The sequence below is a fragment of the Manacus candei genome, unplaced genomic scaffold, assembly GCF_025592945.1.
Source record: "Manacus candei isolate 608988 ecotype Guabito, Panama unplaced genomic scaffold, ASM2559294v1 h1tg000034l, whole genome shotgun sequence".
NCBI lineage: Eukaryota > Metazoa > Chordata > Aves > Passeriformes > Pipridae > Manacus > Manacus candei.
Window position 1 is genome coordinate 8,707,174 of NW_026138082.1, and position 24,324 is coordinate 8,731,497.

At 37.9% G+C, this 24,324-nt stretch overlaps 1 protein-coding gene across 9 annotated transcripts in view; it reads left to right on the top strand.

Moving 5' to 3' along the window:
* Positions 1-13,429: 13,429 nt before the first annotated feature.
* TBC1D32 (TBC1 domain family member 32) overlaps positions 13,430-24,324 on the top strand; it is an 80,022-nt gene continuing 69,127 nt past the window's right edge. For 3 of the 9 annotated variants that reach the window (XM_051792104.1, XM_051792110.1, XM_051792112.1), the window contains exons 1-10: positions 13,978-14,502; positions 15,674-15,828; positions 18,706-18,867; positions 20,053-20,230; positions 20,823-20,894; positions 22,044-22,169; positions 23,044-23,122; positions 23,247-23,347; positions 23,434-23,495; positions 23,980-24,124. In XM_051792104.1, coding sequence (XP_051648064.1) covers positions 15,674-15,828; positions 18,706-18,867; positions 20,053-20,230; positions 20,823-20,894; positions 22,044-22,169; positions 23,044-23,122; positions 23,247-23,347; positions 23,434-23,495; positions 23,980-24,124 — 1,080 coding nt within the window. In that variant the 5' untranslated portion in view covers positions 13,978-14,502. Of the gene's footprint in view, positions 13,517-13,568; positions 13,865-13,977; positions 14,503-15,673; positions 15,829-18,705; positions 18,868-20,052; positions 20,231-20,822; positions 20,895-22,043; positions 22,170-23,043; positions 23,123-23,246; positions 23,348-23,433; positions 23,496-23,979; positions 24,125-24,324 lie in introns of those variants that run through there. The other 6 variants (XM_051792106.1, XM_051792105.1, XM_051792107.1 and 3 more) reach the window with 6 other exon arrangements.

Genomic DNA, 24,324 nt, shown 5'->3' on the forward strand with positions numbered 1-24,324 from the left:
AAACTCAGCATAATCTGTGATTGTTAAAAAAAGGAAAGAACCTTTCATCTTCTTATGTGCCACGTGTTGCTCCTACTGCAATGTATGCTTCTTAAACTTCCTAAGAAACTTGCTTCTACCTACTCACATGGAAGCTTCCATACTTACATAATTTCTCTTGTGCTGCAGGCATCTTCATCCCTGTCCAGTAGTCTGGAGCAGTCAAAAAAGTCAGAGAGACTACAGTGCAAAAGTCACAGTCTGAGTTAACAGGATGAGCAAAGAGACAAAGATTTGACATAGCTAGCCTTACACATGGTAAAGGGCCCAAAGATGGCTTGTTAGACCAAAAAGTCTCTAATCTCACCTTTTAAGAAGAGCAGAGATTCAAACTTCATCTTGTGTCACCTCAGATTTCCAACAGGTCTTCCCAACCAGTTAAAGCTATCATTTTACTGAAACATCTATAATATTCATGCTGTATTTTGGTGCAGTCTATAATTACCTGCTCATACAGAAGCTGTCAGGTCTCCTCAACTTTGTTTATATATTTCTCATAGTAAAGTATCACAAAACACTCCCTCTGAGTAAAACATCCTGCTTAACATACAGAAACATATAAAACCCCTCCAACAACATATTGCTATTTTATATACAATACTGCAGCTCTAACATCAGCTCACACCATTTTCAGTTAGTACATCCTATATAAACACCCTCAAACGTCGCATTTGAAATGCAAACATATAGGATAAGACATAATGAAATAATTTACTATGTATCTATTCAGCACAATGTAACATAAAGACAAAGCAATATTAAGTGTTGCTTAAATAGGCACTATAAATAGTTGGGATTTAAGGAGTCAGACATTTTAAAGAGTTCAGACGATACTAAAAATTAGACAGTAAATGTAACAAGGTTTACCTGGGGAGACTTTTAGTTCTTTCTACATATGTTCTTTAAATGTACTTTGTCCCTTGGTGGTGCAGAAGCGAATTAGCAACATGTGAAAACTACTAAGGAAAACAGAAGGTATACATTAATTTCATACCTAATTATTAATTAATTTGCTCAGGTTCTACCAGAATAATCAGTACTTGAACAGCTTCACTTGTTCCCAATGATCTGCTGCAGTGCCTCTGCTTAAAATTCCAGGGGGCACAGTTGCAGCAGGTTGAAGAGTAATGATTGCAGGGAGCTGGAGCCTGGCCTGGGCCTTCCTTTAATGGGACCTGCACCATATGCTCTTATAGTACCAGGAATGACTAGGTTACTAATGCTAGGGTAGACAAATGTGATTTCTTTCTGATAAGTTCCATTACACTAGCATAAAACTGAAGTGGAGAATGATGCAGGTGAAATAGCTCCACTGATCTTGTATTGCTGTAAGACTGTAACAGTGTTAAGAGAGTCTGTGTTATTCATACTGGAAAAATTATTCAGGACAAATTAATCTGCATAATGTATTATGAACCAAAACTTTGGTGCCCTGATACAAACAATATGTAGTGTTGGGAGATGACAGGTTCAACTAACTTATTAAATAAAACACAAATTACCTTTGACAGACAAATGATATGAAAGGCTGACAGAAATTTTTCTTCATACTGCCTCTCTTTCAAGCACTTCCTTGTACAATGTACAAGCACTTCCTTGTACATTTGATCCAGATTGCCTTTCACTCCCTTCTGTACCCCATGCAGGTTTTAATTTGCTGTAATATTTGTCTGACAAAAAGTCTTAAAATTATACAAAATAAGAGACAATTTGAATACTTCTATGAAGATACAAACATTTTCTACTTCCTAACCCTATGACGTTATCCTAGGTATCAGAAACTGATGTAAGAACCATCACTGACCCAGAGAAAAAGGCACATGTGAAAAATGGAAAACTATTCGGATGAGATTCAGCAGGAACTCTGGTATAAACAGAACTTGGTAAACTTTATACCCCAAAGTGAAAATTAGGGTGCAGCCTCCTTGGGATTTGAAGATCCCAAATGCCTGCACACCTCTTCACACTTCAGTCTGGTAGTGCTCACTGACACTATCTAGCTCAACCCTAGAAACTGGGAACTCAAAACAAACCCTCTCCTAGGAGAATTTTATAATTGGTGAGAAGAAGGCTAGGCTGAGCAGGACTTTCCTCTTCTGCTGAGAATTTGCGAAGGTCAGAGGGAGAAAAAGCCCACAAGGGGGAGCTTGGCTCTGTAGAAACACTAGGACACTTGGATAGGAGTGAGTTGTGGGACTGTATCTACTGTCAGAAATTATCATGCATTTTATACTAAACAGTTACTGGACTTAATAAAAAGAAAAGTACCAACACTCCCACATCAGTACATAACCACAGTGCTCCAGTCAAGCTTCATCCCTGTATAAGATTTTCAGCTACAGGAATTTGCAATTCTTTTGGGAAAGGAATGCATTCCTTCCCTTCCCTGTGGAGCTCACAATATGGATTGCTGAAGAAGGAAGGTTTGGGGTCCCTCAGGTTGGAGGATGTCTAATATGCAGATCTACTATTGCTAATCTCTCCTAAGGCAGAGACAGGGCACACGCTGAAAAGACACGAGGAGCTTTGCCTAGCTTATTCAAGCAGTCTTGATGGGCACTTACCCTCAGGAGAGAATATGGACTCTGGATACCAAAAGTAGAGAGAGGCATGTACCCACACCCCCGAACAAGGCACCTAAGATCCAGAGAATGATTTGAAGGACAATCCTTCATTTTTTATCTTCTACCTGAAGCTTCCTTGTTCAGTATATCAGGGAAGGCAAAAAATGACCAGATTGGTCAAAGACCCATCCAGTGTGGCCTTGAACACTTCCAGGGATGGGGCATCACCACCTTCCCATTGAATAATTTCTATCTAATTTAAATTTACCTAATGTAAATGCAAATTTATTTAGTCTCTAAATTTCCCCTTTTATATAACTATATCAGTCCATGATGGATAGGAATTGGAATGTCCTGGTTAAAATGAAAAAAAAAATCTGCATAGGGGTGAATAAGAGAAAGAATAAATGGTTCAGTTCTGCAAAGTGAAATTCTTGGCATCCATTGCCTTCAGAAACAACTGAGAATGTGCAATAACCCTCGGGAGTGATCTTCAAATAACCTCTGCAGCAAAGCACTACAAACACAAGCTAATTTTAAAAAAACAAGTGTAAAAGCCATAAAATTCTAGCAGAGCTTATTTACTGCTTTATACCAAGATCTATGCTTGTATAAAATTTCATGAAATTGCACCTAATTTACCATGGATTATTTCTTGAATAAAAAGTAGGAAGAAAGTGACTAATAATTTCCCTATATTTTTATATTATTTTCATCACCATAGGTAACCCACCTATAATAAAAAATGCAGCAGCTCTGTTTTGTAATGCTATGTTTATTGTATTGAGTTATGTGCAATACAATACATATCAATACTGTATGGTGCATAAGCAATAAAATAAAGAGTATAAAGCACAATGGCATTACAATTATTTAGTGTTATAAACACTATAAAGCATCAGAGTAGCTAGCAAAATTATGCTGAAAACTAAGCAGGAATGTATTTTTAAAGTTTTTAGAGAACTTTGCCAAGTACTACTGAGCTGTGAATATATCCTCCTTAAAACTTAAAACCACCTCCACTGGTGTAATTTGAGATAGATCCATTAGCATAAATCAAATTTATCAACATACACCAGCCTAGAGTCTACATCCACAAGGATTCTTCCCTTCAGCTACTTCATTATTCTCCAGTGCAAGCCCAGGAACCTGAGTTAAGCAAAAAAGAGTGCATCAAAGGCAGAAAGAATTTAAAATAGTAATTATCACATTATTAGCACACTTTGCATGCTACAGGAGTGCTCCAAGGATTCAGAACAGAGTAATGTCTCCAATCAAGCCATTACAAATTCACAAAATCCATTTGACAGATGAGAAAGGGATGAGGATTACACTCAGCCATATCAAAACAGGATATACTCCCATTTTCTTTGACCGTAAAGCCAAGTTATGAGGTTCCAACACCCATCATCAAGAACTGACTTCTCCCACTTCAGAATCACAGCTCTTTCCCCTTCAGCAGCACTGACTTGCACACTGCAGGTCTAGTGTAGTAAATAAGACTATTTACAAGTCTGGAAAAAAGATACCTTCTGAATCAAGGGACCGAAGTCTTACCTTGTGGATTTAAATAAGCTTCTGACTCAGGAGAACAGGGACTCACTGTGTGTTTTTTCTGGCAGTTGCCCCAAACAGGTATTTATAAATGCAATTATCTGGATGGAGAAGGTGGTTCTCTGGAAAAAAAGAATGGAAGAGATGAGTTTTCTGAACTGAAGAAGGGAACAGGGATCTGGACAGGCCAGTAGTATGAGGTTCAACAAGGTCAACTGCTGACTCCTACACTTGGGTCAGAACAACCCCATGCAGTGGTACAGGCTGGGGTAAGACTGGCTGGAAAGGTGCCTGGCAGAAAAGGCCTTGGAGTGCTGGTCAACAGCTGCTGAATATGAGCCAGCAGTGTGCCCAGGTGGCCAAGAAGGCCAATAACATCCTGGTTGGTATCAAAAATAGTGTGACCAGCAGGATTATAGGAGTGATTGTCCCTCCGTATTCGGCACTGGTGAGGCCACATCTCAAGTACTGTGTCCAGTTCTGGGCCCCCTCAATTCAGGAAGGACATTGAGGTGCTGCAGCTGGTCCAGAGAAGGGCAATGAAGCTGGTGAAGGGTGCAGAGCACATGTTCTATGAGGAACAGCTGAGGGAGCTGGGGTTATTTAGCCTGGAGAAAAGAAGGCTCAGAAGAGACCTTGTCACTCTCTACAACTATGTGAAAGGAGATTGTAGCCAGGTGGGTGTCGGCCTCTTCTCCTAGACAACTAGCAACAGGACAAGAGGACAGAGTCTCAAGCTGCGCCAGGGGAGGTTCAGGCTGGACATCAGAAGGAATTTCTTCACAGTAAGAGATGCTAAAGATTGTAATGAGTTGCCCAGGGAGGCAGTGGAGTCACCATCCTTGGAGTGTTCAAGAAATGACTTAGTGCCATGGTCTAGTTGCCAAAGTGGTGATGGGTCAAAGGCTGAACGTGATGGTCTTAGAGGTCTTTTCCAACATAAATGATTCTGTGATTCATGTCAGATAAATGTATTTGCAGATTTCCAGAATCACATTCATCCTTATCATTAAAATTCACTGAATTATACTGAGATGAGGGTGACATATTGACTGTAATAACGCAAAATTGTAACATATATTTTTTTACTACTCCAAAGAAATTAGATTCATTATCTTAAGAAATGTCTGTTTGTTACCAATAGGATTCCATGGTACGACAGATTCTGTTACACAACAATCTTAAATTCAGTTTTCATTAAAAGACCGTTCTTCGTGGATGAAGACATTCAGGACTCTGTTTTTCTTCACCCAGTTTTCTTTATGTCAGAAATCATATTTGTTCAGAGAAGCTCCAAAAACTTTTCTTGGATGTAAAATTCTCTTAGGATCACAGACATTATCTAAGCAAAATAAAAGAAAAAGTAAAAACAAATGTTTTCTGGAGTTTAAATAAACAGTGTTGTTACCAAGCAATGCTTTTACTATTTCTTTAAAACATCACTTTGATGTTTGAGGAGGTCACAGTTTGCTAGGACACAAAATATTTGAAAAACAAAGCACACAGTTCATGTTGCTGAAAGTACACAGAGGAATAAAGCACTGCAAAGGATGGGCCAAATTCTGTCTTACAAAGAGGACAGTTTTAAATAAGCAGCAAAGAGCATGATTTGCTTACTTTTCAAGCATTTTACAACATACCAAAAATGAACAGAACAAAGTTTTCTGTGCGTCACATCTGGCTAGATTAATCAGTACTTCTAGAAGAAACTCTTACAAGCAGAGTATAACTTATATTAACAAGAGAATATAAAGCAACAGCTTACATAGCAAATGTCTCAAGTATTTGACTCCCTGCAAATACTAAGATTACAGACAGCGCTTGGTTGATGATGCAGGAAGGAAATTGTATTGTGTTTGATGCTGGGATTCAGAACTATAGCAGGATAAGCCATTGTGTAAGGAAAGCTGTAGTATATCTGGATGGATACAATTTTCAGAAGACAGATGGGAAACAGAGGTTAGAGAAGGTATGACGGCTTAACACAAAACCACTTACACAGGCTTTGTGATATATATGGTGTAATAAAGGAAGCGATAGCAATGACATATTTTAGGGAAATCCAAGAGGGACAAAAATGCAGAAAAGGAATAGCAGTCAGTATTTGCAACAGAATACCACATCAGCAGCTCAGAGGAGCTGATGAATGAATTCTGAAATGTCAACGTGGCAGGTGCAGGAATTAACGCTAATCCTGGGAGGAAATCTGAAGGAAGTGTCCTCAGCGATACTGTACAAAAGATGAACATAAAACTGAGCAATTATAAAGATATTCAACCTCAGGATATCAAAGTACTGGTTTTCAAGGTGTGGTGTTTTCAGAGCCCCAAAAATCCAATTTCTAATCTCCAAGTCCCAAATCCCCCCTTCCCCCCACAATTTGTTTCAGTGTGAGAGGGTTTTCCAGACATAACACAACTCACTATGGGGGGAAGGGAATTATATTCCAATTTATTACTGCACAACAAATACTATAATACATTATATACAACAATTCTAGTTATCTCTCCTATGGTAAAAACAATATATATGTACAGATCAAATCCCTCCTTTCCCTCCAAATATAAGTTCAGAAGAAAAGAAGAGAATCACTTTCAAGACAGCACAATCTTTCCCAAGCAGCAGGTTCACTCCATCGTAGTTGGAAAATCTCTCTCTCTCTCTCTCTCTTCATTACCACACAGGGGTTTCCTCTCCCCTTGGCCCTTCAGCTCCAGCCAAAGGTCTCTCTCTCATGGACTGAAATAGCAGGGACAGGCTTGCCTCACCACGTCACATCATGAAGTGTAGGGCATCTTCGTGACAGTCCCTTCCTCAGGGGATTCAAGTTCCTCCTGAGTCAAAACATTCAGGGCTGTTCAGTTCAGGTTTTGCCCCAAGCGTTCTAACAGAGCTCCTTTGCTCCGTCTCAAACTGCCAGCATGGCAAACAGGGGAAAGGAAAGCCTCTTCCCCCCTGCATTCCTCCTGGCCAGCCCAGTCCAGCTCCAGGACAACTCTGCATTTCAGGACTCCCTTCAAGTGGAAGTCCACCTCCTCCTCTTCCAAAAAAAGGGTCTCCAAAGGTTTGGGGAAAGTAAAGTCAGGTCTCACCCCAAACAGTCTCTGTTGAGCTTAGTCCTCTCTCTCTCTGTCAGATAGCTCTGTGTCTCTCAGCTTGGTTCCGTGCCTTCTCTGCTGCTTGTTATCTTTTTTGGCTTTCAGCCACAACTCTCTGTTCAGTGTTGCTCTGCTGAACACTGTTCCGAGTTCCTGCACCCCTAGCCGGGGCTAGGGGGCCTCAGCCCCCAGTGGGGCTCCTGGCCCCTCTCTCCTCGTGGCCTAAAACATGGCTACTTCTCTTCCAACTACCTCATCTCCATTCTTTTCCAACTTGTTGCAATATGTTGATTTTCACAGGAGTGAAAACACAGCTCTGATGGCTCCACACCAAGAACACCACCCCCCTGGAGCTGACCACTTCCCAACTCCAGGGGAAAACTCTTTTCACTCATGACACAAGGTAGCACAGAAAGTCATTGGTAAGGACAAGAACAAAGACTGACAATCCTAAAGCACAGGAATATTAATGTACAACTACTAAAAAGGCCGCCAGGTTTGCCGAGCAAACTCCTTAGGAAGCACAGTGCAATAAATTCTGTCAGCATAATTTAAAATTATAGCTTTTGTATTCCATACATATTTGGGAGGGGAGATTACTTTTTTAAAAAACTGCAGTTCCTTCCTTACTTTTCTCTAAGGATGAGACATTCAGGTCTGAAAGTATGAGAGGATTTGGGAAGTCCATTTGAATCAGTGAAGACTCACAGGGAAGCCTCTGCCTAAGTTTTGCACCTCCTTTGGCAGCATGGCCATTGGCAGCAATGCAATTCACAGAATCGCAGAATGGGTAAGATTAGAAGTGATCACTGAAAGTCACCTGGTCCAACCTCCCTGCTCAAGTAGGGACCCCTAGAGCACATTTCACAGGGTTGCACCCAGACAGTTCTTGAATATCTCCAGTGAGGGAGACTCCACAACTTCTGGGCAACCTGTTCCAGTGTGTGGTCACCTGCACAGTAAAGACGTTCCTCCTCATATGCAGGTGAAAATTCTGTGTTTCCATTTCTTCTCATTGCCTGTTATCCTATTGCTTGGCAGCACTGAGAAGAGCATGGTTGCCTCCTCTTGACACTCTCCCTTCAGATATTTTTCTATATTGATGAGTTTCTCTCTCAGATATCTTTTCTCTATGATGAACAGGCCCAACTTCATCAGCCTTTCTTCATAAGTGAGGTGCTCCCATCCTCTAATCACCTTCATCACCCTCTGCTGGACCTGCTACAGGAGCTCCATGTCTCTCTTTTACTGAGAAGCCCTTTCTCAGAGTGGTGTTTCTGGGGCAGCAGTACCAGTACTTGGGCCCTTGTCCTGGATGCACTGTGGGAGCAGACCTGGAGCTGACAGAAGGCTTGCAGGCATGAGAGTCTGGAGTGCAAGACAAAGGGAAGGAGAGCCCTGCTGCAGAGATGTCTTTGCATGCTTACATGATCCTCCATTCAGATTGCATCTGGGATCTGCAAATCCCTGTGCAGACAACTGCTAGCAAAAAGACAGGAGAAGAGAGTTCTCTAAATTGTTCCTATTTCTAATGTAGCTGCCTTACCTCAGTAGCAAAAAACATTTCACAATAGTGCAGTGTACTACATCTAAGGCAAAAGGAGAGATGTTATAGATTCTCTTTCAATTAAAACCCTGCAATGCTGGTTAGAGATAGTTGTCCTGAGTGACTCCAGCAGTGATTTTAAATGATTAAGATTAAATGGAGGAATGGAACTGAAAGGAACCCTACAGATAGACTATAATCTTCCTTCAGTGATCACACATACTATTTGCAGTGTTTTGAAGTGCTAATGTAATGCCTACAAATGAGCTAACAGTTCACTTCAGAAAATGTGTATGATACAGACTTCACTAAAGCTAATGAAATGGATAATTTTAACTGCAAGCAATGGTAAATTGTCAATTAAAAACATTTAATACTTTTGGAATATTCCTTTAGCTTCTGATTTTTTACTGGGCAAAAGAATAAGCAATTCTATCACCCCAGGTCAACATAATTTCTTTCATATTCTTTCATACGTACAATATCACATGTCTACAACCACAATATCTATGTCATCAAAGTTTGATTTTAGCATAATGGTCATAAATACAAATATATTTACATTGAAATAAATGCTGTATTACAGGTCAATAGGTTCAAAAGTCAGACATCCACACAACTTCTGAATATTGCTGCCACCTTCAGGAAACACATGATAAAAAAAGGCCAAAATATTATGTAGAAAAGAAATGGCAAATAAATTGGAGATTTATGATACCAATTGGTTATTGTATTGTACTTCTGTAAAGTTAATTTTCATAATAGTATATAAAGATAATTGTACTATTCTCAATTACCAATAAAGACATAAGTCCAGTGTTAAGAGATTTGCCTAAGAACAGTCAGAGCCAGTGACACATATGTCCTTATCTCCTTGAAGTTTCACTGAGAGAGAGCTGTGGATAAGAAAATTACATTACTGGCATTTGGATATATTGTCAATGAAGCTTATTTTGTCTTTGATTCTTTGAGGGAGTTACTTAGCATTACAGTAAAGATTTTATTACTTGCACTGAACCTCAGTTCCAGTGGTTACTTTTCCAACCACAAGCAGAGCATCTATTGAAAACTGCATCATAAAATACAGATGGAAAAATCAGTGCCTATATATTCACTAAGTTAAATTTTTAATCAATAACATTCCTGATTGTTAGTGGACAGGCTGTTATCAAGTGGGTGCTTTACAATGTTATGTGAGAGTCCGATCGATTTCCTGCCAGTTTCTCACTTCTCAGAAAAAAGAGATCAGGAATAGCAATGTAAGCTCTTCAGTCTTTTTGAAATGCCAGCATAACTGAAGTTTAATTATGAAATAAGCAAACTGACCAAATTTTATTTTTTGATTCCTGTTAGAGCTTACACGCATCTCATATCAGTTGAGCTCTTAATAGGAACATACCAAGTCATCTGATGTAACTTTAGACTAAAGTCATGACACTTTTTTCCTTGTTACAGAACTGATATAAATTCTCTATGGATGTGTTTTAACACAAGTCTTCCAAGTGCAGCTTATAGTATGAAGTGATCCAGCCTGCAAACCTCATGACGATTTACTCACCAATTCCTTAGTGTTTGTTTAAACAGAAACATCTAGCAATGGGCTAGTATTTCCCCAGAGTGCACAGGGAGGAAAGGACAGATGGTCTCCAAAACAGAAAATTTCCTTTGGAGATTATTTAAAAAGATTTTCCCATCAGCAGTAATATTTTAAGCAGTTTCCTTTTGGATATTTATGATTAGATTATGATCTAGTAAAGTCTCAAAACATGTTCATTGTTCCTCCAGATTTGAGAAACTCCCATGAATGTGATGTGAGAGGGCAACAAATGCCACAGTGGTCATAAAAGGGTTGATAAATTGTCTTCATCTTTTACTTGGAGGCTTAAGAACTGCTTAAGGGATGTCAGAGGGTGCAGAAAGGTGGTATAGAGTTCTTATGCTACCTCCAGAACCAGAATTCACATTTACTTCTCCTTTCTGAACATTAATTTTAGTCCTAGTTTGTGAAACTCTAAAGTGAGGATACCTTGGCTCCTTCTGGTCTTGATTTAGCTCTGAAATGGGAGTAGAGAAAGTTGATTTTGTTTTGTTTTGGGGTTTTTTTGGTCAAGTGTACTTTGCCCTCCTCTTTAGTTGATATACACTCCTTTGAAAACTGTATCAGCCAAGGCAAGGCTTCAAGTGGGATTTCAATACATACTGCTTATGCTAAATTATTCTATTAGATACTAGAACCCAATTTCTTTAGTAGGTCCTACATATGGAGTTGTTGAAAGTCTTAGATAAACATTCTTGGAGAAACCAATGGCTGTCCACTAACTACATAAAATCAAAATCTCTCCAGACCTTTTAGTGTAATCCAAAAAAGGGTGGGTTTGTAGGCAATTACAATGAAGAAAAAGAGAAGAGTCAGAACAGAGCAGATGGAGAGAAGAGAAATTATATCCCTGGTGTAATGACATGAGCACCAAGACCAGCTGTTTCCACTACTACCATTAGCTGTAAAGAAGATTCCTTTATTTTCCACAGTTTTCTCCTCTCTGATCTGCCACATTGGAGACACTGCAGGAACATTTTAAATTTACAGAAATTTGTAATAAACTGGTAATTCAAATACTGGCATATGTTCAAGGTATGGGGAGAGAATCTTTTAAATTAAATTAAACTTCTCTATAACACTTTAATTACATTCCTATAATGTTTCAGTTTGGAACTTTGCTTATGTCATATGCTACACATTCTAAGAACTTGTGCATTTCTTGTTTCCTCTAAGTTTCTAAAATTATGGAAGTCAGCACTAAGACTTTCTAGCAATGTTGAAATCTTAAGAAGACTTATTTTTATCTCATGCCTTCCTGAGCTGGGGTTAGGAGCCAGGTTTTCCTGTTTGGACAACTGGGAGTGAACATTTGGAATATTTTTACCAATGCGAAGGATGTCTTAGTGTAAGAGAGAGTGGAATTTCACCAGTGTGAAATCCACATGAGCAATTTTACAGTGGCTGAAACCTCTCTCATATGACTGACCTCCATCTGTGTAAACATAATGCATTTCAGAATAGTGTTGTTCACTCTGCAGTATCACCCTCACAGAGTATCTGCCTTGATGCATTGTAATGGTCATGGCAAATGGCATCTGAGCCAGCTTTGCTCATGAGAAAGGGCCCCAGCTTACAACTGCTGCAAACATGTGGCTAATGAATCTGGGTGAAATACAGAAGGTGAAAGAGGGTAGAAAGGAATGGAAGGATTTCAGAAACACCACAGGTACCATGAGGACATCTTGCTGTGATGCCACTACAAGTGCAATTTTTCTTATAGGGTGTTTTATAAGATAGGAAGGGCATGTTAAACTAAAGGCTCTTTGATTAAGGACTGAACACTATGTACATTGCATTTCTTTATTCCATATCAGCTATGAAACCGAGATGTTATGGCTTGAATCAGCACTTGCGAAGTGATAGAGAAATTAACAGTGTTGTACCACAGCACCTGTAAGTAGGTATGAGGACAGACAAGAAGCAAACCACACTGTGTCTTGGGAAAGAAGCACCTGGCATGGATGAGGAATAAGATGCTGTCACTTGTAGCCCACTCCAAACAGTGAATTTATAGAAGATGGAGAGACTGCATGGCCAAGCTAACAGGACTCTGGTGAGTGTGCTGAAGATCTTGCAAGCAGCAGTCAGCAGACATTTTTTCCAGTTTTGTTTCATGGGTACCTGAGGGCCCTGGCCACTTCAAAGCACTGAAGAGATCAGTGTTAAAGGTACCACAACAATTCTGTTGTAAGTAATCAAAATCTTGTTGATGAGGAACAAGCAGTAAGACAGGTTTATGTTGCAATTCCTGAATCATCACTTTTTGGCGGAAATACTGCCGTTTACATGCTTGGCCCCAACATACCAGTAGTTCTACTGTGCAAGTGGATCCCCACACTGAGGTAGAGCTCTGTTAACTGAAGGGGCTACAGATCCATTTAGAGGAACATATCACCATGGAGGATTAGCATTACGTGGAAGATTAACATTAAAGGAATATGTCATCATGGAAGCATTATCTGAATCATTAGAAAAATGTAGGAGTCAAGGATAATAATGTACAATGTGTCACCTTACATGAAAGCACTGAGAAACATCATTACGAATTTTTATTATAACTAAATTCTGGATTTTTGTATCTGAACTAATAGGAAATGATTCCAAATAAAACTGCTGTTGCTGTTTTGTGTTATGCATTTATTTGTTGAACAGAAAAATTTACTATTTGCTCTTTTTTTGGTAATATTTCCTTCGTCACAGGAGGAGATGAAGAGTTATAGAGCACCGAAAAATACCTCGCCATTCATTATTTTATTTATTGTTACAATCTGCTTCCCTGCTGATAAAAACTGGGAATAACAGCATGACTATTCCTTCGATTTCAGCGGAAAACCCGGGGGCCACCACGGGCTGGACAGACAGGAGCCCTGACACACCAGCCTGAAGACAGGGAGGTCCATGTTATCAGCAACTGAGTGTGTGGGGAGACCCTTACGGATAAACGTATCGCAGATCCACAACTTTACCGAGACCCTCAAAGCGCCGCGCCGCGGCAGCAGCGCCCTCCCGGCCCGGCGGCGGGAGCAGGCGGGCTGCGGCCTCTCGCGATGTTACCAGGGGGCCTGCGAGACTCGAAGCGGCCGCCGCCGTTGCCAAGGGCTGCCGCCGCCGCGAGGTGATTCCCGCCGGGAAGGGGGCAGGGAGCCGGGCAGGGAGCCGGGCAGAGCCAGGGAGCCGTGCAGGGGCGCGCAAGGCGATACCCCGGAGTCTGGGCGGAACCAGGAGTGCGGGGCTCCCGGGGCGGGGGGAGCGCGGCGCGGACGGCGGACAGCCGAGGCGCCCTGACAGAGCCCGACCGCGCCGTCAGCGACGGCGTGACAGGAGCACCTGGCCTGGTTTAGCTTGTGCCGGCGCTTTTGAAAGAGACCAGCTGCTCTGTTCGTACGTGGGTTGCCCTGAGAATGCTGGTTGCTGCCCAGAAGTGGTGCGCAGCTGAGTGACCGGCGATAAAGCTCGAGAGGGGGTAGGAATTCTCTCGCACTGCTCGTATTCTGGGAACTGCTGTCCTTGGTTTGTTGCTAAAATTGCCACTCCTTATTTTTCGTTGCCCTACTCAAGCAAAGGCTTGTGTAAGGATAAACGGGCCGCTTCTGGATCGTCCCGTGGGCTGGAGGGCAGGATTTGCAGTTGTGCGGCAGTGCCGGCAAAATGAGTTTGACCTTGAAAAGACTACCTAAACTGGGTTTTGGGTAAAGTTTTTTTAGGGAGAAAACCATCATTTAAACGTTGCCAGGAAACTGAATGGGGGATATGCCTGCTGGGGAAAAAAAAAAAAAAAAAGCAAAGCAAACACCAGAAAACCAAACCCAACAAACCACAAACCTTTACGAATGTAAGATAAGTATCTCTGTTAGTGATTACATAAGTCAAGAGTTTTTAAAGAAGATATTCTCTTGATTTGTCTCTGTGAAACAATTTCAGTGGGGCTTTGCACCGGCTGCTTTCCAGTATCTGGATAATTTGTGCTTTTAAAAATGCCTATTTATACCAGAATACTAAGTAATTTTTTTACCCCAGGGGATTAGGATATTATCCAATATTAAGGTTTATATAGACTATATCCTGAGATTCTAATTTATAAGAGGACAGCAAATCAAGGGGGTAAGTGTATTACAAGGGATTTGCAGTCCTTTGTTTGTTTGTTCTGAATTTAGTTTAATGCTATTTCTGGTAAGATGATTGAGTTAATATTGAATTATGTTTGAACAAAATAAAATGTTCAGCAACTCCACTACTTATTACAGAGAACTGCTAACTTGGTGAACTATTACTTTTCATAAGCGGTAACTCCACCAGCTGGTGCTGTATGGCTTTGGGTTGGTGGTTTTTTTTTTTTTGGGGGGGGGGGGGTTGTGTGTTAATAGTGTTTAAGTTTGAAGCTGTGATTGACTGTATTGTCTCTTCCAAGTGTGTATATTGTTTATTCACAGGTGCTTAGAAAGTCTTTGATTGTTTAATTAAAAAAAAGTCAAAGGTCTCTACTAGAAACATATAAGTTAGAACTCCCACCGAGGGTTGAAAGTATTCATTGGCATATAATGATGTTTAAGCCCTTAATTTTGGTTAATTAATTAATCAAGATCAAAATCGAGCTTTTGTCTTTTTTTTTTTGCAACCCTTGAGAATTTAACTGATTGTCTTCTGGACTTGACAGATGTTTCCATTTTCTCACTGCTTCTGCTCCTCCCAGTTTTTCCCAGTAGATGAAGTTTAATTTGACAGAACTCTGTCAGGTCACTGCAGATGATTACCACAGGGAAGTTAAACAGGTCTGATAATTCCACCTGCCCTTTCAGAAGCTGACAGCACTTTCAGTCATGGACACGGCAACAGCTCTGAATAGAGGGATCCAAAAATCAGAACTGGATGAGAAGCAGCTGAGAGACTTGTAGAGTTTTCTTATTAAGATACAGTCATTACTCCTGTAAAACTCTCCCTCCTTTTTATTTTTTTAGCCTACAATGTAGCCTTGTGACTATTAAATAGGCAAGTCCTCAAGCAACTACAAATAGGAGTATTCAGACTTTTCTTAATGTGATATTTCTTTTAAGAATATTGTGCTACAGTTTCAGGAGTTTCATTAAAACTGATTTGATTATTTTGTTTTGTGTGAAGTTTTCCTCTCTGATCGTGTCTTTTGGTAGAAAATCTCATGTTGTTGGTAACAGGAAAAAATTGGTAGTTTAAGGGAATTGTGCTTTTCTTAGCATCTTGAGGGGAGGAAAAACCATAAACTATGAGCGCTTGTTATTCTTCTATTTGTTTTCTACAGATGTCTCACTTTACAAGTGAAGATGAAGCTCTATTACAGTCTATGCTTAGACAGTTGCTGCAGAGCGTAAAGGAAAAAATCACTGGAGCCCCATCAGTAGAATGTGCAGAAGAGATTCTCCTGCATTTGGAGGAAACGGATGAGAATTTTCACAAGTAAAATATTTTTGCTCTTTTTAGTTTTTTGAAGAAGGTGATATGTGCTAAACTGTATTGTTCGTGGGAAACGTCTGCATTTCATATTGCTTTGCAAATATGTATATATTTATATATACAGATATTCCTGTCAATAATCAACTCTCAGATGATGCTAACTTAGAGAATAAAATTAATTTTGCCATTTTTCTGGTTTGCATTTTTTTCCTCCACTCTTGGTAATATATGTTAACTGTAACAGTAATTTATGAGCTGTTTATGAGAGAGGAATTTACAAAACTACCAAGCAGTCAACTGATGCATGTACACATGTAATCTATTAAATGTGCACATGAAGAGGAGCAAGAAGAAATCCTCACTGAAGGCTGTCAGTGTTTTTGACACTTGCTAGACAATATAATCTTGTTTTTCAAAATAAAGTAAATTTTCAGGAGACTGTTTGGCTTTCATATTTGATTGTTCCATCTGGCCTGTATTACTGAACATGTTAATTTTATCATGTATATCATGAACATGTTTGTCTTATCTTGAACTTATCATGAACTGAACATGTTTATCTTATCTTGTTATTCTTTTAATTTATGTCTTAAATAAAGCAGAAATGTATCCTCATCACACTTCTGTTAAATCAGACTTGACAGTATGACCTCACTTACATGGGATCTAGATTTCTGGAGCGCACACTCCTCTTTCTGTGATGTTCTAACTTGATTATTTTTTTACTACATCGGAGGTTTTCAGTATGCATTTTATGACAAGCCAAGAGACTATCGAGCTGAAATGATGTTGAAGACATTTTAATAAGGCCCAGAGCTCTGCGATGTGACGGCTTCTGAAAAAGCTCGTTCCCTGACAGTTTTTTTCAGAAGTGGCACTACCTTCATTCTCTTAAATTTATGTAGTTTTTAACATTGCTTTGTCAGTGGTAGAAGTTAGGTAAAAGTAAATAAATGAAATAGAACTAGGGATTATCTAAAATTTCACTATAATTTTAAACCTTTGAAACTTGTGTGCATTCTGAAGATTCTTTAAAATGTATTTTAGCTCAATTTTAATTTTTATTACTAATTGTATTGGGTGATGCTTTTGTTGGCACTCTTGTGAATTTTGAGCACCAGGTTCCTGGGTGACAAGCATGACAGTAAAAGGACTTGGTTATAAACACATCAAAGATGATGCTAATTGAAAGTTACGTGTACTTTTGAAAGAAAAACATTTTTCCTTAAAAGAAGATATGTAAAACAAAAAAGCTCAAACAACTAAAAACCTATGAAATTACTTCTGTCAATATTTCTTCTGAGAACATAATAGAATAGCCAGGTTGAGGGAGTAAATTCTACAGCTGGTGGAAACGATGCCTACATAGCTTTTTACTTTAGAACAGTGAAACCGTGACATCCATTACTTTTTTCTTATATGTTTATATTCTTATATGGAGGTCCTAAAGATATTTTCTTTTCATGAGAATGGTTTTATGTTACATTTAATGGAAAATCAAATGATGCTTTAAATGCAGACCATGAGCATTACTCTTTGGTGCTGGAATATTTCTGGGGGTATTTTTGTCTCGTTCATCACCCACAGCAGTGCAGATTGGTTTTCACGGAAGGTCAGAGAAGTTCTATGGTGCTTTCTTAGTGAGGCCCTTAAGAAATTTTCTCCTTGACCCTTAACCCACCCACCAAGTCTGCAAGCTCCTTGTTAGTACTGTGTGCTTTTGGTCTGTCCAATACTCTATTTCAGCTTAGCATTTGGATCAGCACTGTTTCTGCTTCATGCTTATTTTGACTCAGTAATTTTACCAGATTTTGAGGCCTTACTGTATCCTTTGTTCCCAGTTCGATGTAGAAAAGACAGAAATTCAAGATCCTCAGAAAACTAATAAAAAGGAAAATTGAATTGAGGATTTTAAACTATATAAGTAGCATATTTTCTGTTAGATTAGAGGTTTTTTAACACCAACCCTCATCATACCTCCTTTGTAAGCCCCACCAGATAAGTCTGACTTGATTCTGCATGTGAAGAAGTAGACCTGTCATTGCTGTAACACTGAATTGTTACAAAATATTTTTAAGGAGGAAGAATGATACAGAAGATCTAGACTAGGACATCAAGCAAACATAAACTTAGTGGCATGAATAATGATGTGATTGCTCTATATTTCAGAGTGAAGCAGTCACTGCAAAAACATATACCCTGTTACAATACCTATGGCTGATACTGAGATGGAGGACTCAGGGAGAGTCTTTAGTTGGAAATCCCATTCTGATTATTCATTCTTGTTTTCACGAGTTTCTGTGAGCATCTGATCATAAGAGTCCATAAGAGTGCTAATTTCTGTACGTAATCACAGATGGCAGTTTTGTAAGTTTGACTGAGATCTTTTGCATACTGTTAAGACGTAGAATTTCATAAGCCTTAGATATGCTTATCTGCTCTGATTTATAAACTGAGTTTTCTGTGTTTCTTTTAATCTTGTGTGCGTAACACATAAATAATAATACCATAGAGTTATACTGAAGGACAGTGATATGTTCAGGATGCGCCAAGTAATGTTTCCTTTGGAATTTTAAATTTGAAATTTCTTGATATTCTGTGATTTTTGTCTACAAAACCTTACTCTTTTTTCTGAGTGGACTTTTACTATTTGTTATCGTTTCTTCCTGCAATATGCTGGTAATTACCATATTGAAGAAAATCAGACTTTAATGTGTTTTTGTTCACTGTTGAAGTGTAGTTCTATGCAAGCCATAACCTTTGCCTTGAAGTAACAGGTCTGCCTTAGCAGGAGATAATGAATGTTGGTATCATGTTGAAAATGTTTCACAGTAAAGTCAAGGATACCTGTTACATTATAATTTTGTGTATTTCTTGCAGCTATGAGTTTGTGAAATACCTTAGACAATATATAAAAAGTACCGTGGGACCTGTGATTGAAGAAGAAACAGAAAAATATACTTCTGCTCAAAATCAGAGTGAAATATCTGGCTATGACACGCTTGTCCAACATCTTACTAAGAAGACCCGTGAATCAAAAGAGTGAGTATATATATGTAATTCACAACTCTCTTTCTTCTTGGTCCTAGTCATCCTTTCTCTTTTCCATAACTCATTTTGAAAAAATAAAATCTGAACCAGTAATAATTCTGAACCTGTAACAAAAGCCGGTGCTAAGCAGTTCAGATATTCCCACCTTACTTTGCAATTTGTCACACTTAGTCTCACGCCGGAATTAAGGTTATGAACTGTTTCATAAAAACACTGATAGCAAATATGTGAAGTTTTTGTGGCATTTAAGATTATAACATCAGTGGTCATTTTTATGTGTTGCAGAGGAAGAAAACAAAAAAACAAGGCTTTTACTTTCACCTGGAAAATAGATCTTAGGGTGACTGTTTTTCAAATTACGCTGTTTGTATCATTTTGTTTCAAGGATCAGGACCTTAGAGTTCTTGTGCTCATTAAAATTGGTAGAAGAAACTCCAGTGAACTAAATATGTCTGTATCTCATATTTTTAATTTGACAGGAGGATATTAAAGCACAATATGATAATTAATATTTTTGATGACTGGAATAAGTAAAAGTAGCCTTAAAGTAAACAAATAATTTGAAATAAAATATCAACATTTTACAACAGGATGTTTTCCTGAAGCATTTTTTATTTTGAATTGTTTCCCTGTGGATATTATTCAATTTATGTAAGTTAGAAAACCCCTGGTTTTGTTGAAAGAAAATTATTTTGTGTGCGTGTCCTGTACTCAAGATCTTGAATCAGGATGATGAGTTCTCTTCTACTGAGTCTGCTTGGGGCTTATAGCAGAAGAAAAATTGGATGTTGAAACTAGAAGAAACATAAACAGTAACAAAAATGAGAACTGTCCTGTTTTCTCAGGGACAGATCCTCCCTTTTGGTGGATTTACATTGTTCTTTCTTAACATCCCAGAACAGAATTATACTAGTGGTATTTCATTGAATGGTTTTAGAAGGACAAAAAAAGGAATTTTATTATAATTTTAAGATACAGTTATCTGAAACATTTAAGGTACATACATATTTTGTTGCGCATTTTGGATTTGCAGTTGTTATTCATTAATTTCTGCAAATTCAGTGAGTTTAGGTCCAATTAGCTTTATGTCATATTCAGTTATTTATGATTTTGCAATTTTTTTTTTACATAGTGATTTTTATGTTCTTTAATATTAAAATCATCTTTGCTTTGAAGATACCGAGAAATGATGCATGCTTTGAAGAATGTCATGATGATTGTGGTAGAATCTTTGATTAACAAATTTGAAGAAGATCGGATGCATAATAAAGAGCTGGATAGTAAAACAAAGAAAGAACGTCAGAGTGGCTATTTTACAGACAACTGTTCTGACAGTGACTCCTCGTTAAACCAAGTACAGTGTGTTTTCTCTCTTTGTTATGAAATAAGCATGGTACTGCTAAACTGAGTGGAGATTGAGAACAGCCCTAGAAAAAGATTCATTCTTCCTATCTTCCAAGTTACCTTTCTTTCACTTGCCAACTAACCTTTAGGCAGCATATGCTAGATAAGCTTAATATGATGGCCATCTGCTTTGCAGTACCTATCCAAGTATTGTATAGCAAAAGATAAATTAATGGTAAATGCACTGTTATCTAACTTTTTGTTCTTTTAGTTTAGGAACCAAATTACATGCAGGTCATTTCCAGATTACTGCACTATGCTATATTGCTTATTGAATAAATTATTGTAAGGGATTTTATGAAGATACAGGAAACTTCGAGTAAAGCAAAGCAAAATGTGTATACCGATTTCACTGTGGTAAATTTAAGTTTGGGCAAACAGCAGAAAACATTTTGAATGTTGACTTTATTGTTAAGTTACTAAAAATGTTGAAGTTCTAATTATTACAAGTAAATTAGGTATCAGGAAGACTGATGATTTTAATCTTCTGCTGTTCAGTTTAATAAAATATACTGATGATCATTTTATAATGTGTGTTGCAGAGTTATACGTTCATGAGTCAAGAACAATTGCAGCTGCTCACAGAAAGGCTTGACCCTATTCAGCCTAAGGAAGTGAGTTTAAAAGCAAAATGAAATGTTAATACAAATGAATGTTTATGGCATATTGGAGAACAGACTGTATGTACATAAGAGTTGCTGTGTTAATGAGTGGAAACTTTGTTGGTTCATGTATCTTGGCTTCAGTGCAGCAATTGCTCTGCAGTGCAGTATTTCATTGTTTGTAGCTGTGTGGTTCAAAAAGTAGTGTTGCAGCAGGTATCTATTTTTTTTAGAAGTTCATGTACTATAGATTTGCATTTTTAATTTTAAAAAAGTTGTTCTGTGAGAAATAAAGTTTGTCCTGTATATGTGTCCCTTGCCCTTCTTGGTAACTTCCATAGTGCCCTTTGAGTTACCCCTGTCACAAGAGAGAGATGCCTGCTGATTTGCCAACGAGCTACTGCCAGATGGAATGTATTAAGTCCAAGTTAGGTTTGCTTTCCTGTCAGTGGCAGTATTAATTTGTGTCTCTAACCAGCAATCAGCACCAGCTGCTGCTACTTTAGAAGCTTGGAGAGATACCAGTTTGAGCATGCTGTCTCAGTACCGTTTGTTTGGGATTGTCTGGCAGTTGAAAAAAGCATAGTAGGTAGGAGCTGGTATAAACATTGTGATTGAGTTTTATTAGAAAGCCAGGTGAAAAGTCTGATGCTATTAAATATTGTTAAAATTTCCTGTAGTTTGTTTTAGTAAGATGAAATAAATTACTAGAGATTACAGTTGTCTGTGAATAGAACCGTGAAAAGTTACTTAAAAATATTTAGAATACAATACTGATGAAAATTCAGCAGTAAAAAGTAATGTCTAATAAGGGGAAGTGTCCACTTCCCTTAACTGACAGATTTAGACAGCTATATCCCCTGATAACAAAATATTTGATTACAAGAAGAAAGTGGAACATAAACCTTGCATCCAGTATTGAAAACCTATTTAAACTGGTTTTGTTGCTTCTCCAAATACATGTTTTTTCCCCTCAGTGATGTAGTGTTTTGTCTAAATGACCACAAAAAGTATAGCAGAAGATAAGTATTCTAGAATTCCTTATCTATTCTACAGCCGGGTTCTGTTCCTTCTTTCGTTCCTATAAATTATATTGTAAATTATGTATTTGAGAGGTTGCTCTGAATGGATTTGTCGTGTTTGTCTTTTTGACCACTTCAGGTTCGAGAAGAAGCATTGCAGATGCTGTGCTTTGCCCCCCCCTCTGATATACTGAGCTCTGAGAATTGGCCAAATCTGCGTAAGCATCTGACGATTTCTCTGTCGGATCCTGATGCAACGTTCAGTGTAAGCAAATGTTTTCTATATAGTTATCAGATATGTACCCATAGTAAAGAGTAATGAAGAGGTGTAAGAAGCTACATATGTATTACAAGTAGTCCAGCAGGGTCCCAAGACATTTTATTATTTGTGTATGGGTCACATAAACTACTTTTTTAAGTGAAAGAACTACATGATTCCAGTAAGTCTTGGTTTAAAGGATTGCAACAGGTTTTCGATAGAATATTTAGGCACTCATTTCCATATCTTTTAATGGGAATGAAGAGGTTTGATTTTCTTATAGCAAAAAGGCATGTAAAAAATGGATAAAACTATTCTGTAAAACAGTTCATGTTAATATTTTCTGTTTACGTCAGGCTTATGCTCTATGATGATGAGAAAATGATACATAGTAATATTACACAGGCACTGATAACGAAAAAAATGGCAGCTGCTTAAGCTGCTTTTAGATTATTTATTATGTCAATTAAAATTAGTTTCTTCTCTTTGAATTTTAAAATAATTACAAAATAGATAGGAAAGTTGCCCCAGCTGCTGTCATATATTTCTCTTTCAGCTTAGTTCTGCAGTTTCTTTTAAAACAGTGCTAATTACAAGTTTCTGAGGCGTAATGAAAAAGTAGAATAGCGTTCCTTGAGCTACTTCTTTGTATCTCAGCGAGGCTTTGCATTGGTGCTGTCAGTTAAAGTATTTGAGTAAAATTTCCTTTGGACTGTGGATATTTCTGTGATGTATATTTTTATAAAACATATTTAACATCTCTACAGATGTCTGAGTCATATGTAATATTAAGAACGATGAAAATGCATATTAATTATTTTGCAATTGTAGTACACAGTTACATGAATATTTAATACATTACTTGCTTTTTCACCCTTAGGAGAAAATTCTTAGGTTCTATGCAAAAACCTTTTCTTCTTCGCCATTTAATATGACAAGAGAAGTCTATACAAGTTTAGGTATGTGCATTTAATTATATTTCAGACTTCATGACTCATGTAATTCCTGAAAATCAGTATAATACAGTCTGCTTTGTCACTGTTGTCATGGAGGTAAAGTGTTTTTTTCTTTTTTCTTTTTTAGCAAGACACTTGGAGTTGTACTTTCTTTCTGGAGAACACTCTCTTCGTATTTCAGCTGGTCTGGATGTATCTAACACAGATATAAATCGTTTACTTAAAAAGGTATAAATGAACTTTCTGTACCTTTTTTATCATTACTGAAACATCATTCAATACTTATGTTTTAATTTTAATAATTATGTTTTCAGGTTCGCCTTTTAAATGAGTACCAAAAGGAAGCACCATCTTCCTGGATTCGGCATCCAGAAAAGTATGTTACCTTCAAAACCATGTAACTGTTCCTGAATTTAATCATTTTTGACATATAATTAGACACATGTAATTTTAGCAAAGTGTTGATTACAGGATGCGCAATGGCTGGTCAGTGACAACAGGGGAAATAAAAATAGAGAGTGGGAAAATTAGAATAGGGAAGTTGCATAGTAATCATATTAAGCTGCTTACTTAGCTTTTGAAGTGTTCTGCGTACTTCTGAGCAAAAAAATAATGTGGATGTTTTAAAAGTAACCAGAGTAATATTTAGCACTTACAAAAGATGTAATAATTTAGGAGATTATACATGCATGTTAGTTTTATTTATGGTACTACAAAGAGTTAATATCCCTACAAGATAAAGTTAATATTGTTGATATTTATGATTTATCTGAACAAGGTTTTACAAGAAGTTTGTCCTGAATATTACTGGTGGAAAGACTTAAATTTTTGGTTTCATTTTTTCCTATTTGTGTCATAAGGTACATGGAAGATGTAGTGGAGAGTACCTTGTCACTTTTGTCAGTAAAACACGAGCCTAATCATCCTGCCTGTCCAGATTTTTTGGGTCCCATGTACTTCTTGGCTCTGCTAGATATCAAAGCAGTATGGTTTAAAAAGTGGACGGTAAGCAAAAAATCCCCAACTCAACAACTTGTTCATGTCTAACATATATTTTGACTAGTCTGAGTTATGACATCACAGACCTATTGTGTCCTATAACAACTTATACCAAGAACTGTAATCAAGAAAGTCTAAGGTTTTTTTAGAAATTTATTTCCACTGCTTTTTAATATTACTCTGTCCCTCAATTTTTGTTCAGTTAC